Source organism: Sceloporus undulatus, chromosome 6 (genome assembly GCF_019175285.1).
Source record: "Sceloporus undulatus isolate JIND9_A2432 ecotype Alabama chromosome 6, SceUnd_v1.1, whole genome shotgun sequence".
NCBI classification, from domain to species: domain Eukaryota; kingdom Metazoa; phylum Chordata; class Lepidosauria; order Squamata; family Phrynosomatidae; genus Sceloporus; species Sceloporus undulatus.
Window position 1 is genome coordinate 161725294 of NC_056527.1, and position 17381 is coordinate 161742674.

At 39.7% G+C, this 17381-nt stretch overlaps 1 protein-coding gene across 4 annotated transcripts in view; it reads right to left on the reverse strand.

Moving 5' to 3' along the window:
- The window catches only part of LOC121935613 (cell surface hyaluronidase-like), a 76197-nt gene that overhangs the window by 47563 nt on the left and 11253 nt on the right, over positions 1-17381 (reverse strand). For 3 of the 4 annotated variants that reach the window (XR_006104826.1, XM_042477326.1, XM_042477324.1), the window contains 9 exons: positions 16877-17086; positions 13855-14060; positions 10362-10403; positions 9121-9190; positions 6869-6997; positions 6076-6161; positions 3947-4078; positions 3793-3828; positions 2538-2690 (listed from right to left, as the gene is read on the reverse strand). Coding sequence is in view for 3 of the 4 variants with exons in the window: in XM_042477326.1 (XP_042333260.1) it covers positions 2538-2690; positions 3793-3828; positions 3947-4078; positions 6076-6161; positions 6869-6997; positions 9121-9190; positions 10362-10403; positions 13855-14060; positions 16877-17086 (1064 nt within the window). In the remaining variant the exon portion in view is untranslated. The remainder of the gene's footprint in view (positions 1-2537; positions 2691-3792; positions 3829-3946; positions 4079-6075; positions 6162-6868; positions 6998-9120; positions 9191-10361; positions 10404-13854; positions 14061-16876; positions 17087-17381) is intronic. The other variant, XM_042477325.1, reaches the window with a different exon arrangement.

The window sequence follows — 17381 nt, forward strand, 5'->3', positions numbered from 1 at the left end:
ATACACTACAAGGGGTCAGCAACTTCTCCATTGTGAACACTATAATACAGTATATAAGGAACTGAACTGTTACTAAACAGTTTGCCTCTTGAAGCAGAGAACCAAATGATGCTCCCCTATAAGTCAAGGTACACAGTACCAAATTATTTCGACACGTGTTGACAGTCACTTATCCCATCAGTAAAATATTCTTGGGGCTGCCATTTGGCAATAATGGGATCTTCCGCTAAAGCCAAATGGCGGCCCCAAGAACGCTTTACTGACGGAGCAAGCTAGCGAGCACTGATGCTTCCATGACGATTCACTTATGAGAAAAGTACATGGGAGCATGAAGGTAGATCATGGGTTTCCCACAATTTATGACAATTTCCTGACAATTTACACATAGCAAGCATCCCATGTGATATTCTTCTATGTACCATTTTTGATAGAGACAGTCTGATAATGAGAACTGTGAAAGCCCGTTTTGTTTTGTTTTCTTTTCTTTTTAAAAAACACATATTGCACATTCTTCAGTTACACTTTGAAACACATGCAGCACAATTTAGGATTTTTTTTTTTGAATTCTTCTTAATTTTACTCTGTGAACCCTTCCCTTTTAGTCAAGAGAACTCTTTCTGTTAAGCATCCCTTCAATCTGTTATTCTCTTGTTGCTTATTTGCTAATGATTCCTTCGGCAATACTTGCCCTGATCTGCTCCATTAGTCTCTCTCCCTGTTTACATACTCACATGTATGCGTGTGTGTGTGCGCGCATACACACTTTGAAGATCTACTCTTCATTTTTAGCACATTACCTTGCCATTCCTGCTGTCTAAACACATGCCGCCTTAATGCCCTCAGGTGATCTACAATTCTCAGTCTACTGTATACATTCTTGCACCATCATTTATCCTTACTGTTTGCATGACAAAAACTATTCAGATTTATTGAAGCCAGATTTTACCCACTCCTGCTTTTCATTTGGTTTTTCAGTGTTCCCCCTTCTCACAGATCAGTTGCGCTCCTGGCGTTCCCCTTGGTCTACTGTTGCCCCCTGACAATTTCTGATAGGATGCAAGAAGCTAGTTCATTTTGAATTAAATTATTGCCACTTCTAACCCTGTGCTGTTAACAATGATTGCAAACAGCTCTCCACAGTTTCACACTTGAGTCTTTCCATGCAGGGTATTAAACTTGTAATCTTTGTATGTGAAGCACATGTTGTACCTCTAACTGCACCCCTCCCTGACATGGGGAAGGACTTGAAATCAGTTACAAGGGCTCTTTCATGCTCACTCATAGTCTTTCCCAATCTGGTGGCCCCAAGCTTCCACCCTCACCGACCAACATTGCCTTTATCCTTGCACCAAGCTGGAGAAGGCTGCTGTAGTAATAGAAAAAGGAACTAGACAAGATGGACTGATTGATTTTACCAAAGGTCTCAAGGTGGCTTACAATGAAATCCGTTTAAAACAATAAAATAACAACAACTTAAAAGATTAATCATATATTAAATCATTTGTCCATTAAAAACCAGGCAAGTTAAAACTAATTAAACCAATTTAAAACAGCCAAAAGCACATGTGCAGCCTCGATGAAATCATTGATCCCAAAGGCTTTAATAAAAAGCCAAGTTTTGACTTGGTGCCCAAATGATACCAATGTTTGTGGCAATTGGGACTCAAGGGGAGGGTATTCCATTAGTAGGGTGCCACCATAAAGAAGGCCCTCTCCCCCAACAATGCATTTCCCCTTTGGGTGGGACACCTAGTTTTCATTTCCCAGCACTCCTTCTAGTACCAACAAAATGACAATGAAAGTAGAGCCTAAACAGAGATTAAGAAACAAAAGGGAAGTATGAGCATGCTCAGGAAGTCCTTAAGGTCTGCAGAAGGGCAGTTAAATGTGCACTTGCACACTGGAAGACAGACACACAGGTGTAAAAGGCAGTGAGGACTAAGCATGCCAAGTAGTCACAGAACACTGAGCATCAGTTGGAAAAGAATTTGAATTGGTTAAAGATGGAATGGAGGATGCTGGAGGAGGGCTTGGCTAGCTAGCACAGAAGCACATCTGTTAGAAAACTAGAATACAATGCAACAATTTGTTGCAGGTCTGAATTGCAGGGTTGTTCAGATAAAGTAAGTGAACCTGGCACACACTTGAGACACTGGAGCCACCAAGTTCAGATAACCCCCATCTCATTGTACCCAGTTTCCAAACAGGGAAAGCATTGTACCCTTTCTTTTCAACAAGTGTTCAACAGCAATAGCCAGCATAGCCAATAATGATGAGTGCTGGGAACTGCAGTCCAACAGCATCTTGAGGGCCACAAAATTCACATCCCTATTATGAAGGGAAAGCAACTCCTCAATATGGGTGGTGTAATACATATGCTCTCCAGCCCCCAATATATCACATGCCATTATGATGCACGGAATAAATTTAAAGCATCTGTGATATATTAGCTTTTCTTGTTCTCAGAGGTTCCAATTTCTTGTGCATTTCTTTTCACACTAATTTCCAAGGGAAACCACAATCTGCAAAATACTTACTTGTTTCGGGGCAGTGTTCTATATTCTCCAGTGGCTCCTCTCCCCCAGTAGCTGTTTTGTCCTCCCTGGGATCCAACGTTGCTGCTTTCACCAACAAAGACAGAGTGAGACACTTCTAAGCTGCAGCCTTCATCTATGGGGAAAGTTCCATCACTATAATTAGATGAACATGGAAGAGTCAGATTGATAATATGCAACTTGGTTCAAAGCTATCTGCCGGCAGAGCATGTCAATATTCACTCATTCCCATTCTGTGGTTAAAAGAGAGGAAAGGCCAAGCATAATGATCAAGAGCTGTGGTGGGAAACCTGTAGCCATTTTAGGCCACAACTCCCATCATCAAACCACTACACCATACATATGTTGGGCTTTGCACTGAAGCAGAACTAAGCAAGTTAGTTATAAAAGTTACAGTTCCAAGATCCAAAAAGCAGCTAGTTACTTTATTTGGGGGGGGGGTGCAGGGATGTTTTCCCATTTCTCAAAATAACTAAATTAGTTTTAATTGCATTTGTTTAAAAAAAAATTAAACGCTTTTACTTCAGTAGAACACAGCAAAACAAAAGCCAGTACCTCCTTCACAACATATGGTTATACAGTAAAAGTAAAAGGCAAGGTACACAACAAAAAGTGTGGTTGTCCCACATTAAATTATATAATGTAATATACAGTCTCCCCAGTTATTGGGGGAATAAATTATGCAACCCATCATTTGCAATTAGTTACTTCCTAATCCTACCTAAGTAGCATAAAAGGATTTTAGGCTTTTTTTCTATGTTGCTTGGCAAACAGAGTCCCCCCCCCCCAAATTTAAAAGATTGCATTGCCAAGTTTCTGGCAGTAAGAATTACAGGAAGCATGGCGGACCATCTGAGATCTGGGGTTCAGAAGGTTACAGGGGACAGGGTGACTCTCTTGATTTGGGTATAACAGAGACAGTATAGTGTAGTGGTTTGAGCATTGGACTATGCCTCTGGTGACCAGGGTATGGCATTGGCATTGGGTGACCTGGGCAAGCCCCACTCTCATAGCCTTAAGAAGGCAAAGGCAAACCCCCTTCTGAACAAATCTTGCCAAGAAAACCCCTATAGGTTCACCTCAGGATCAGTATAAGTCAGAAATGACTTGAAAGCACACAACAACAACAAAGAGAGAAACAACAACAAAGAAGGTGGAGCTTGTAGATTTAATTCAGACAGCCCCTCCACTTTCTGCATGTTCATCAAAGACTTCCCATTCAGAAAGGACAACTCACCTAGCCAGAGTTAGTCCAATCCCATTGTCAGCAAAGCTAGAAAAGAACAAACATACCAAAAAAAAAAAAGGTGAAGTTTTGGGGAATGCAAAATGCCCATCTTCCCTAGATAGCACAGTAACAAGGACCAAAAGTGATGTTTCAGTTCACCTACCCACAGTGCTGGAAGATGACCTCTCCTCCTCTTGCCCAGGCTCCATGGTCATTATTTTTGAAAGCAACCAGGCCATCAATCACAGCAGGAACCCGAGGCTTTTTGGGGTCAGCATCCTGGTGAGGACGGAACCTGGGCCAAAGGATCAAAGTTAATCACTGCGATCCATCCAGAGAAAATGGGAACACCAATTTAAGTACTGCATGGTAAGTGTGTGCCTGACAATCAAATGCTAACCATGCTCCCCAAAAACCTCAACTGAAACAAAGCCATAATATGTCAGCTTTTTTGGCCACATGAATGCAAGCTGGAACATTTTCCAAAATGGGATACTGATTTATGTTACTACATCATGTACCTCAGGTCTAAAAACAGTAAAAGCAGGAAGAACAGTACAGTAGAAAGAGACCTCCAGGCCATAAGCACTAAGGAACAGAGGTGTCTTATTGTTCTGGATGTTGTTCCAGGAAACTCTCCAGAATATTCTCTCTTCTCTCAAGACCTTAATGCCAGGGGTCTATGCCTCCCCCCTTAAAAAATTGTTCCAAAACCTTTGGCTAGCTCATACACATACATATCATCATGGGAATTTGCTATACATCCACTCTGTGTAAACTGAATCCAGTGAAAAGCATGAGGTTTCACTTAATGCACACATTCCATCAGAGGTGATTGGTCTGCAATGGCTTATTCAAATGAAGCAGCACAGCCAGATAGTTTAAGACCCAGCACTGAAGGGACTTACACACACACCACTTTACAAAGCAGGTTATTACAAAGCATTGTAAGTGCACAACTAATGCTTTTCTTCCCCTTAATTTTACAACTGATTCTAGATTCTTAATATGTTACAGCAAAAAGGTGAAGGAACAAAGAGCATTTTATTCATCTGGAATTTTTTTTAATGCCTTGTGTCATTTTGCACTTTAAAGTTCCTTAAATCACAACATCGTCATGATTTCAGGAATAAAACAGAGTTTGCTTCTGTTGTCCTGATGCTAAGCACATTTATGTAGGAATAAGCCTGTTATATACTTTACAAGGTTGATGGCAGAACTGACAAGAAAATGCCTATGAATTCTTTCAACCACTAAAAGGCACTGCACCAATGTGAAGCATGGAGACTGATCTCTAGAAATCCTGAGATACTCTTTATTTTTACTGCTTATTTATAGGGCATCAAGCAAAGCGTATTTTACAAAAAAGACCAGACTAACATGGTCAAGAAGAAACAAAACCAGGGTGGTGATAAAACCAGAGTTCTGTCAACATGAGGAGGCTTGAATGCAAATGGCTAAAATCTGTGGAAGTAAATGTAGCCCCTATGAAAAGGATGTTCTAAGATTAATCCTGAGCCAACTGTTTCCACTTAAACCTTTGGGTGCATGTCATCCTCCACCCATATAATGGGAAACCCAGACCTCATGAGGACAAAGTACATCACTATTCACATCAAAGGTGTGAAATATGTGCCCCTTCAGATGTTAGCTTGTCAGCTAACATTGTCAGCAATGATAGGACTTGCAGTCCAACAAGATTTGGAAGGCCCCACATCTCTTAGCCCCTCCAGGCATTTGTGGGGAGCTTATATATTGCCAGCTTTTTTCCATCTTTCCTATAAGGTGTTTTAGGTGGCATGCATGATTTCTTTCTCAGACATATACATACACTTTTGTTCTTAGAACAACTCTGTGAGATCAAGGTGAGGAACAGTGAGGGGTCCCAGATGAGCTAGTGAACTCTTCATAGCTAAATGAATATTTGAATCCTTGGTAGTCTTAATTCAACACTGCACTAGGGACGAGAATACTACAGGCCTTCGGATATTCCTGGTCTGCAGCTCTCCTTAATCTTAACCAGAATCTCCCACTGTGAGAGACACTGGGCATTGCAATCCACTGAAATCTGGAGTCCCATACTTAGCCCAGAGGTCCATACTTGCACTACACCTAACCACTGTAATGTGTTCCGCTTATTAGACAGTGCTGAGCATTTTTGTTACTCAATAAACTCTTGTACCCTTCCAAGGAATGGAGGAAGAACCACTAGTAAGGCCTGGAAAGTCCCCTAAAGCAATAAAAATTAAACTAAACAAGCACAAGTGACAGTGTGACATCTTGTTTACACACCTGGCATTATCCACCGTCAGATATTCTCGGGGATTTTCAGCACTAGCTTTCGTTGTCTTGACTCCTTTCCCAATAAACAAGCCAGCCTGGAAAATTATATACATACAAGTAGATATAGATATAAATATATATGCATGTGGGTATGTGTGTGTATGTGGTTTTCTCCATCTGAGTCCAATTATTTTTGAACAAGCAAATTGTGCTTAAGTTGGCAAAGTTGCTTTTTTTTTATTTGTTTGCAAAGTCAAGAGAATATTAAGCAGGGACAGCAATTGGCATTGCAACAGAAGACACAGTACAAAGCAGCGATGGACAAACTATGGCCCTATGGAGATGTTATTGAACTGAAATTCCCACCAACCCTTACCATTAGACATGCCGACTGGGCCGATGAGCATTGGAATCCAGCAATATTTGGAGGGTTACAAAATTCCATAACTCTGCACTAGATATTGAGTCACTAGGGAAAACATGTATTCCTAAAATGGCTAATAGTGCCTCCATAAGCCTTGCAAGATTGCTATTGGCCATTTAACCCAAAATTAAATGTCACGTGGGAGCAGAATTCTTATTGCTTTTTCCCCTGTGGCTAACCCTGGCAGACAAGCAGACACTGCAAGCGTTGAGAAAGAAGGTCTGAGGTTCAGAGAGAGTAGACAGGATAAATGAGCAGAAGAAGACCAAAGTCAGAACCTCAAAAGAAGGAAGCTGGGTAAGAGAATGAACAAAGGAGAGCTTCACATCTTAATTTGTTTTAAAACCAGACATTCCAAAAGCATCAGTGTTTACATGCCTTAAAGTTGGAATGGGCTCTGTTGTTGTAAAATCTTCCCAAGGGGGTCAGTTCAGACTGCCCTGCTGGATACTGTCCCTCCGACGCTCCGGTGGGAACCCAGTGGAAGATATACCATATTCCGACATGCTGGGGGAAAACAAACACAAGCCAACAAACGCTGCAATAGAATTCTCAGATCCTGTGAATGCCACTCTCTGCCTGATGAACTCAGCACACTTTATAGAACTCAAATAGACATTCTATCATGCATTAAGGCATTTCAAAAGCATCCCTATAATGCTAGACTTCTAATCATTTTGATCAGCCTGTCTTACTTCTAGCACTTTCTTAAAGCTTTATCACACTAGTTAAACGCGATTTAAAGTACATTTGAATTTAAACAAAACTTGCAAATTTGGTTAGTTTATCACACTAGAGGATTGCCCAAGTGAAATAATGTGAAGTTAATCCGAATGCAAAGCAGAGAAAAATGGCAGCTTTTTTACTTTTGGGTTGTTCCAAAAGTTTTAAAAAACCTGCTGGTTTTCTCTGCTTTGCGTTTGGATTAACTTTGTGATATTTCACATTAACTTCCAGGTCGTATGATAAACTTTGGGCATTTCCAGGTTTTCTTTGCTTTAAATCTCATTTAATGTCTGTTTCCCTGCCTAATATGTGAAAGCCAGTGTCTGATAAGATACTTTAGACTTCTAGTTGCTGTGTGAGGGATGGGAGATAGGGTTGATGAGGATAGTTGACTTCATGTATTTAGATGGTTTTGTGTGTTTTAATCTATGTTGTACCCTATGTCAAGCCTTGGAGAGAGTTGAATAAAATTTATCATCATCATCATCATCATCATCATCATCATTTAATCTAGCTACTTGCAGTCCACAAAACAGCTGATAGGACTGAAACATTGGCCTGTTACAGACAGCCAAAATAAAGCTGCTTCGAGTCACTTTGGAGGTATGATATTTCAATGATACATGTGTCCTAAGAGTCCAAAGGCCGCGCCAAAGCCATGCTCCAGTCCTAAGAACTGGAGTGCAGCTTTGGTGCAGCTTCCGGACTCTTAGGACTCATGCATCATTGAAATACCATATCTCCAAAGTGACTCGAAGCAGCTTTATTTTGGCTGTCTGTAACAGGCCATTAGAAATAAGTATAGGATGGGTTGGACACTATTGGGTCTGAACAGACAGGCCAAAATAAAGCTGCTTCGGGTCACTTTGGAGGTTTGCTGTTTAAATGACACACATATCTTAAGAGGCCAGAAGCTGCGCCAAAGCTATGCTCTAATCCTTAGGACTGCAGCATGGCTTTGGTGGAGCTTCTAGCTTCTTAGGCGCATGCAACATTTAAACAGCACACTTCCAAAGTGACCCAAAGCAGCTTTATTTTGGCCTGTCTGTTTGGGCCCTACAACTTTACTTTTGACAATGCAAGAGAGAATAACATTTCAAAGGGGGCTTCTAGAAGTGTGTTTCCCATTATTTTATTTTGGTTTTAGCAGAGGGTCTTCTGTAGGGGCCACAAAATCAGACTTGCAGGCCACATGTTGGCCACCCTTACAAAACCTCTAAATTCCTTTTCAACTGTGATACATCTACCGTAGTTTGGCAAGTTATGCAGGTCTGGATTAGGTTTTCTGAACAATAAATTCAACGCTCTTCCCAGAAATATCAACCAAGTGTCTTATCCTGTGTATAGAAGAAGGAAACCCCATATATGCAAGTATTCAACCCAATAACGTAGGAAAAGAGATGGAGCACAACTTTCTAATTTTGTGGCCCGTGAGTAAAAATGCACAAGTACCACTGACTTGGTCTCCAGATATATTTTTTTAAAAATGAATTTTTATTAGCATTTTTATTAAAGATTAAATACAGGTGTTATTATTTAGGATTTTAAGCTGCTGTTAATTTGTGTAGTCTTCACCAAAAGAATAGTTGGCAAAGATCTTGCAGCAAGTTCTTGGCACTCCTCTAAAACTACCATGTGCTCAGTTCCAAAAAGTGAAAGAAAAATCCTTGTAAAGAATAAGATTTAAGAGTAAAATGAAAAAATACCCTCAAGGTATTTGGAGGGCTGAATACAGGATATTCTGCACATCAGTTAGAGAATCACTATGCTTTGGGCTCTATTTCCCTCTAAGCCATGGAAATCACTGGAAGTCATCTTAGAACAGTGGCCTTGTCTCGGTCTGACCTACCTCACAGGGTTGTAAGGAAGGATATAAATGTAACTAATGAATAACATCAGGTTACCTGTGCACCAGCCGCTGAATTGTCTATCAGATGGTTATTTGGGTTAGCAATCCAGAATGAACTGACAGCCCTGGAGGGAAAATGGGATTAAACGTGGTTTATTTTTCATATTTTATTAGAAAGATTGATCAACCACATTCTAATGCTTTCTAACATTAGCAATCCTAAATAGGAAGAAATAAAAAATGCAACACAGCACTACCTGGAGTTTAGCCATGATACTGCCATTAAGGTGTTATGCTTGTTGTTGTTATTTTTAACTGCATCATTCAATAAATGGCACCTTATGTAAAGTTAAATGCCTCAAATGATGTCAAACATTTCACATAACCTCTTGTGGGCTACTTTCCAAATTACATTTCACAAATCATAAAAGCTGGACTGCGCTGAACCAAAATCTGTCAAGTGAAAGGGACACTAAGAACCTTATAGTGCAAGACCACGGGAGGACTCCATTGCTAAAGTCCTCTTGAAAGTGACAGTCTCTCCACCTCAAGACAGAGCAGAAATAGCCTACGATTGCAGTGCCCAAGGCATAAAATTCAACAGCTACGTCATGCAAACCACTCTGGAATCTATTTTTCAGTTCACTGCATTCCATCGCTCAGTTATGCGCTGCCAACTTTGCCACCTTGAATGGAACCCAAAATCCACCATCTGAGTTGGCCGATGACCCACAGCTTGGAACATTTGCTTTGAAAATTCATTAGATACGATGCTGACCATTAGAAATGCAGAAATTAATTCATTACAGCCAAGACCAAGAACTTAAATTGTTGGGTGGTGTTTTTTGTTGTTTTTTGCATTAATGTTTTAATGAAAAAAAATGGAAGCCTTCCTATTATATTAATACTGTGAAACATTACTTTATGTATTACAAAGATTGATCAACCACATTTTAATGCTTTCTAACATTAACAATCCAAAGCTATTAGGCTTTGGCACGATTTAGATCTTTCAATAAAACACTAGTTTTACTGCTTATTAGTCATATTAAATCAGACTAATAAAACATAAAGTATTCTCAGAGACAGATAAAAATAAAAATGTCAAGCATTAGTCCTCCTTTTCAGATATTCAGATGTATGGGCACTAAAACAATAATTGTTCTTTAAAAAGTGATATTTTAATGCATGTTTTGGTTCAACTTATGTTAAATGAAGGATGTTTTTTCCGAATGGCATTTCTTGCACTATAAAAATGATTAAAAGTTTGGTACAAAGAAGAGACTAATGATCTACCTCAATATAAAGCAGTTTCTCATAACTTCATGGTGGGGCAACCTATGGATGAATGCAAACAGGCAGGATATAAGGAAAGTAGACCTGGGCAGAACAAGATGAAAGCTACAGAAGAACAAGCATGTCCAAAACGACATAAGCCTGAACATCTCAGCAGTAAATTCCACCTGCAACTTTTAATAAAGACTGCTAGAGCCAAAGAAGGAATATGTATTCATCAGCATATCTGCAGGATTTTGGATGCGGTAAGAAAGCTGGATGCCCTACGCCAAATCGCTTGGATGTAGCTGTCCAAGGTTTCGAGAAGTAGCTTGCTCCACTCTTCCTTGCCATAATCATTTAAACTGGAATGAAGAACTGTTTTTTGCCGCTGATGAGTATATATTTCAAAAGTACACCAAAGCTGAAAGTACAGTTTAAAGTGGGTTTGCAAGGCCTAGTCTGAAAAGGTCAATATGTCATTCATATATAAAATGGTTAAAACCAACAAGGGAAACAAGTAAGGCATTTGACCTAAAAAGCTGTAAGAGATGGACTGTATCCCACTTGCAAACCATGGCTTGCAGCTAGCCATCGCTTACATCCACACTCTCTTGCATAAGATGACTTGGCCTGGGAACAATTTTTCTGCTGGAGTTTCAAATTCCATATGAAAAAAAAGGCAAAAGGGGGAACCACAGATCCTACACAAGAGGGAATATGTCATCTCCACTTTAAACAGGCTCAGAGTCTAACTTACTGCGCAGACATCACTGACAATGCTGCAGTATTCTTAGTCACTGCTGCTGGCTTGATAAGAATTTCCAGGAAATCCCCATAAAGAACAGCAGAGTCTTATTACAGAGAGTATAAGGTTATAGCAGGGACTCTTATTACAAAGAGTGCTAGGTTATTATCTGAAGTCTATATATAGTGGCAGAAGGTCTGTGTGAATTCCCACTCAACTCTGCCACCAGTTCATCAGCTGGCAGATGACAAAATTAATCAATTTTTAATTACTTTTTACCCAGTACCCCCTTAGGCATGGGCTGTAGGATAACCATAGATGTGGTCTGAGAAACAAATTAATGGACGGGTGCAGAACCTGAAGCTGGGCCCTCCAGAAACTGATAAACTACTTCTCCCAGCATCCTTCTCCATTGGCAAGATTGGCTGAGACTGATTGGAATAGGAGTCCAAAAACTGCTGGAAGGATACAGATCCCCCAACTACGAATTAAAGTAAGATGTGAGTGCAAAGCAGAAATAATCCAGTTTGACACCATTTTAACTGCCATAGCTCAATGTTATGAAATTCTGGGAATGGTAGTTTGGTGAGGCACCAGAGCAAAGCCATTCAAATGTATAGGGCCATTCTCATGATGGCAAGTTGAGGCTACATCACGATCAGCTAGTCTCAGACTATCCGCAGCTGTTGGCTTTAACCTTATTATTTCAATTTTCATAGGTGCAGCTGTTGTCAGAGGATAAAACATTGAATTTGAAAATTCAATAGAAATTGAGAAGTGAATTAATTATCATTAAAATTAAAAACTGGGATTAATTCATCAATGTTAGTTGAATCACTGCCTGAACAGACTATGGGACTTACAAAGAATGGCACAGCAGTTGTCACTCTTGACTCCTAGCAGCACATTTTGTTACCGGCATCTTCGAAAAGTGCTCTTTTTGTTAGTTTAAAATTCCACCAATGTGGAATCTTTGAGGGGATTGGGAGGGTAGGGTTGGTTTTTAGATTATATGACTCCTGGTAGGCATAGTGGAAATCCAGCATGGCTACAAACTGTTAGTTTGGAAGAGCATGCCCTAAAACATATTTAACCTTACAACCTGTTCTCTCACTGATTGGTGTGTCTCTTCTTTCCACTTACTGTCACTATTGTACATTCTTCTTTGATCCTTCAAATACCTTATTGACTAAAAGATTAATAAGGAATTATGTTACAAAGGTTAATAGGGAGAGATGTGTTCTTTCAGCTGGAGGATGTTGTAAATGCTGCAATAAGTGGATGGCTGCAAAAAATGTCAGTGAAGCAAGGATGAAGAATTCTTAATCAGAAATGTTTGGAGTGCATCTGTATATATGCAGAACGTCTTTCTATAAAACTGAATCATGAATCCACTCCACCCATACCCTCACAATCAGGATGCGTGGTGCGCAAAGATCAATGTTCAACCACATTTTGCATTCAAGAGCTAGGGATCTAAAGTTCAATCCATGATATCTCAAGTTTAAAAGATTAGGTTGTTCGCAGAGATTGGGCCCATTATTCTCTGTACTCATTTTACCTTAATACTTTTTTAAAGATTTAAATCTCTTAACCTTAAACTCTAAGGCTAAAGAAATAAAGATTTTCATTCATTCATTCATTCATTCATTCATTCATTCTGTTGATACATGTGAAATGTTTACAGCAAAGATTCAGGAGTAATCAAAGCAGTCCTGAATTATTAAAGATGATTAAATCAACCCAAAACATTTACTCTGAACAGCCTGGTCTTCCTAGTCCTCAGTGGCCAAGTCCTAAAACCTCCTTGTTCTTGCTTCTTTCAGTTTGAATCCATCTTTTCCAGGACCCCACCTATTTTACTCAATCTGACAGAGCACTAACAAATTCTAATAACCTCAATCAATTAATTTTAAGATGCACACATTAAGTCACATGAGGAGAAAAGTCTAGCAAAGTATCCATTTAACAAATTAATTAATGAGCTTTTCCCATGCTTTGGTTGTTCTGCAGCATCAAAGAGAGGACTATTTTAACAACAATGTTTGCAAAACATTAACACATTTATTATGCATTCTAGCCAACTTGATTTTTAGCTGTAATAAACATGTTAAGTCTTTAATATACTGTACTATGAGGCTCTTTGTAATATTGTTTTTGAAACACTGCTTTTTTTTTAAGTAGAAGTTACTTTTCAAAGACTGATCTCCAGCTTGAACAACAGATGAAAGCCACCCCATTATGTAACCGGAAACAAAAAAAGTTTTATTTTGCAGTGCTGCAACATGAGAGTATTCCTTCCACAAAGAATAAAAGCATACTCAGAGAACAAACAGGAGACCTCATAGAGCAAAGCAAGCAGCTATGCCAAGGAACCGGCCTTAAAAGTCAGAAGTTATATATGGTAGTGGAAGGAAATCATTCACATAATTTGGACAAAGAAAGTCACTTAGATACAGTTCAGCTCCAGAACATTACTTGCTCAACATTTGAGCTTCCCTGTTGAAAAGATACTTGGGACCAACTAGAAAAGAGCACCAGATGCAACAAAAATGCAGAGCATCCATTATGGAGGCCTGCATCTTGGTTAGCAGATTTTTACATCATTTGTACAATGAAATTACCCACAGACCATAGTTCCCCAGTTTGCAAATACTGTGCCCAAGGTACTAGATTGTTCCAATAGATGCTCTGTCAGAAGCCAAAAGGGGGTAGATCAGATCCAAGAACCAATGCAACAGTTCCTCTTTTGTTTCCTACACTTACATGCAATCCTTGCTTGGTACTGGAACATAGTCTCCATAGACATTATCACGCATGGCAAGGCACATGGCTTCATCACGATCTGTTGGTAAGATTGTGCCAGCCTTGGTAAGCAACCCCAGGTTGTGATGGAACACGTTCCGCTGCTCTGTCCCATCTTCAAGGAAGAAACAGTGCCCCAGGGTGTCATAGCCAATGGTATCTTTGACCTAAGAGAAGTGTACACACAAAAAACAAGAGCGACAATTGTGAGCACAAAGGAGTTATCTTCTTTGGTGATAGGACTGCATCCAGGAGAAATCTTGATGGGGTTTGCTATGTCCCTTCATAAATATGTCAGGATAATGTTTTGGTGGATTGGAGTTTTTTTAAGGAAAGACTTCTCTGATCAAAGACTAGGGCAGATGTTCAGAGTCAGGAGCATGGAGGTTTTTTGGCTAAAAGTGGGAAGAGCTTGTTAGGGAAATGGCACTGTGATTTCATCGGAGCTTCCATCTTTTTCATTTTAAACCCGCTGCCATGGTCCTCTTGATCAAGGTTCCCACTTGTGAAATGCAAATGATTTATACAATCTGAAGAGAAGCCAGAGTATAAGCTTCCCACTTGTGCATAGAACCATTCCGGTATTTTATTTTAGCCTTTATGATGCTGGGAAGGTAGAAAGCAATGCCCTTATTGCAAGTTGGCTTCAGAATACCAGGCCTGGCCCTGACATGGAACTCTTAAACTTGCTGTAGGAATGGCAGCATCTAAACCTAATAAATAAATAACATGGTAAAGAAGTCTCTCTCTCTCTCTCTCCACTTATTTTTAATTAGGCTCCAGAGAAAAGTTTACATAAGTGCTTTGAGGATGGAGGATTGTCAGAAAGGACCATGGTAGCATGGGAAAGATTAATCCCTTTTCATCACCCAGCAAAGTTCAAATCCCTCCGGTAAGACACTGTTTTAAACATGATAGGACTGTAAAATGCACACAGATATTTAACATATTTGTATTACATGCATGCACACATTAAATATAAGCATTTGAAATCATACGGCACTATTGCATGGGAAATTTTACTTCCACATTTTGTGGCCATTCAACACAAGCAGCTTTAAATGTTCCACTTCACAAGGCATTCAGAACAATGTGCTCTGAGTTGCCCATTTTAGCTCTCAACACTTGTGAGAGAAGGGAGTTACCTGAAGAATGGCAACCAGCCTAGAAATCACCTGGGATGCCTCATCATTGTACAAGGATCTGAACTCAGGATCAGGTCCTTTATCAACTACAATACAAAGCCTAGTGCTGCTCAGAGAAATGTTGCTGCCTGGAAGAACACCAAATAGCAACTCACCTGATCCAAGTTAAGGGGCCTAATACCCAAAGCCAACCCAGTTATTTTTACACACACAAGGCAGAAAATCCTAAAACCACCGCTGCCTATCCCTGACAGTAAATATGTAACAACAATAAATCAGATTACTGATTGCCCTTTCATAATATCCAGATTCTACTAGCTGAGGCAAATACCTCACATTCCCTAATAGTGTAACCAGCCCTAAAATAGCCTGCATCAATCACAATAAAAGAAAAGCATTTGGCACTATTTTTTAAACTTTAGATGTGGCAGGGGGGACACACATATTAACATTTGCTCAATGCTAACTTAACAACCCCCTCCTGCTAGGCACCCTTCAACATTCATTAAGTACACATATCACACACCAGGGACCTTTTTTGGCTACAGTCCTGGATGATATATTCTGAACACAATTTGGCCGGGTTGCTTCAGCCTCAGGTTGCATGCCAAAGCTATCCATGATCAAGCATCACAGAACATTGCTGGAGAATATGAAGGTCATTTATTGTGTTGCCGAGCTATATATATACATATATTATTTGGAAGGATCCCAAGCCATCTCATATTTAAAAGCCCCAAAAGACATTTAGATTACTATAGGAAAGAAATTTTAGGCACGCGCTAACCTAGTCACCTTGCTTTTCTTTTCAAAAATGTGATATAGGAATGCCAAAACCCAGACAAGCAATTCAATAACTGCAATGCATTTTGATCTCCAACTCTCTCTGCAGAATCCAGACCCTATAGTGCACACATAGAGACACATGGGGCATGTTCAAATAATGTTACATTCTTTAGGAGCAGGTATCAGTAGGATTTAGTCCTACATTTTGCCTAAATTGGGATTAAGGATTAAGTATGATTAAGTCAATTTATAGAAGAGACTATATATGTTTAAGAAGGTTTTATAAGGCACCATATAAATGTTAAAATGAAGTAGTTTGGAAAATCTGCTTTCCAAGGAGAACATAAAAGACTTACAGTGTAATTCCAATTCAGAAATTATCATAAAATTAGTAAGAGCAGACAATGCGTTTGGTTCTTGGATTTCATTTTTGTAAAAGTGATATTTTTGAATGCTACCATTTACTCACAGGAACAAGACTCTTCTCTTTTTACCAATGAACATATAAAAATTATTCCAACAGAGGGAATAGATTTTCCCAGACAACGTATTATTTTGAGCTACTCTTGTCATAAAGAACAGTACTGCAGAAAGGATTGGTCTTGAATTAGTAACTAATGTCCATTAGCTTTGCAAAATACTTGTTCCTGATGTATAATGAAATTGCTAGGAGCAGAGCTTGCCGAAGTTACTTTTTTGGACTACAATCCCTCAGAATACCCCCATCCTGCATGGCCAATGACTATGTTAGTTGCAGACCTGTGGTTCAAAATAGCAATGTTTACAAGCTCTGACAGAACTGGTTTGTTGATCTGGATCAGGACAGTAGCCTATACTTTTAGAATTGGGGAGTGCATGTACATGACCATGGGATCCGTCACTATGAATGCCTGCACTTCAAAATCTACTGTTGCACCACAGCCGATAATGTCAATTCTTTGCCCAATGTTCAATGGAACACAAACTGAAAGACATTTGTTTATACATTAACATTTGTCTCTAATTTTTTAATAAAACAAAAGATGGGGAAAGAAACCAAAACAAACTCCTACCAGAAGGCCATTGGTTCCATGGATGGCAACACACCTGGAGAAGCAGTGATGGATAGCCAGGTTGTCAAGATAGGATGGCGGGTCGTAGCCTCCTCTCTCATCCACATCTCCTGCCAGATGGAAATGCACTGGATAGCTGCCCAGTATTTGCTGGCCCATGTTTTTCAACTCCACTCCTGCCATGTGGACAGAGGTAAAATTCCTTTGGATCTATGGAGACAAACCAGACAACCCAAGGAAAGAATTTGCAGGAGAAAAACAAAACATAAATGATATCTGGACAAATATATTGCTTATATATGGAAGATCTGTTTGTGCAGAAATGTCTTACAGAACAGGGCCTTGGGACAGATGGGCTGCTCATGGGAAATCTCATGAGTCTGAACTTACAGCAACCTGATCATGCTTAACAGCAGAAGAATAGAAGTACAATCGCCCTCCTAATGCGCAGATTTGGGATCCGCGGCCTTGAATATACATGGAGGGGGGAACCTCCATTGTTTGC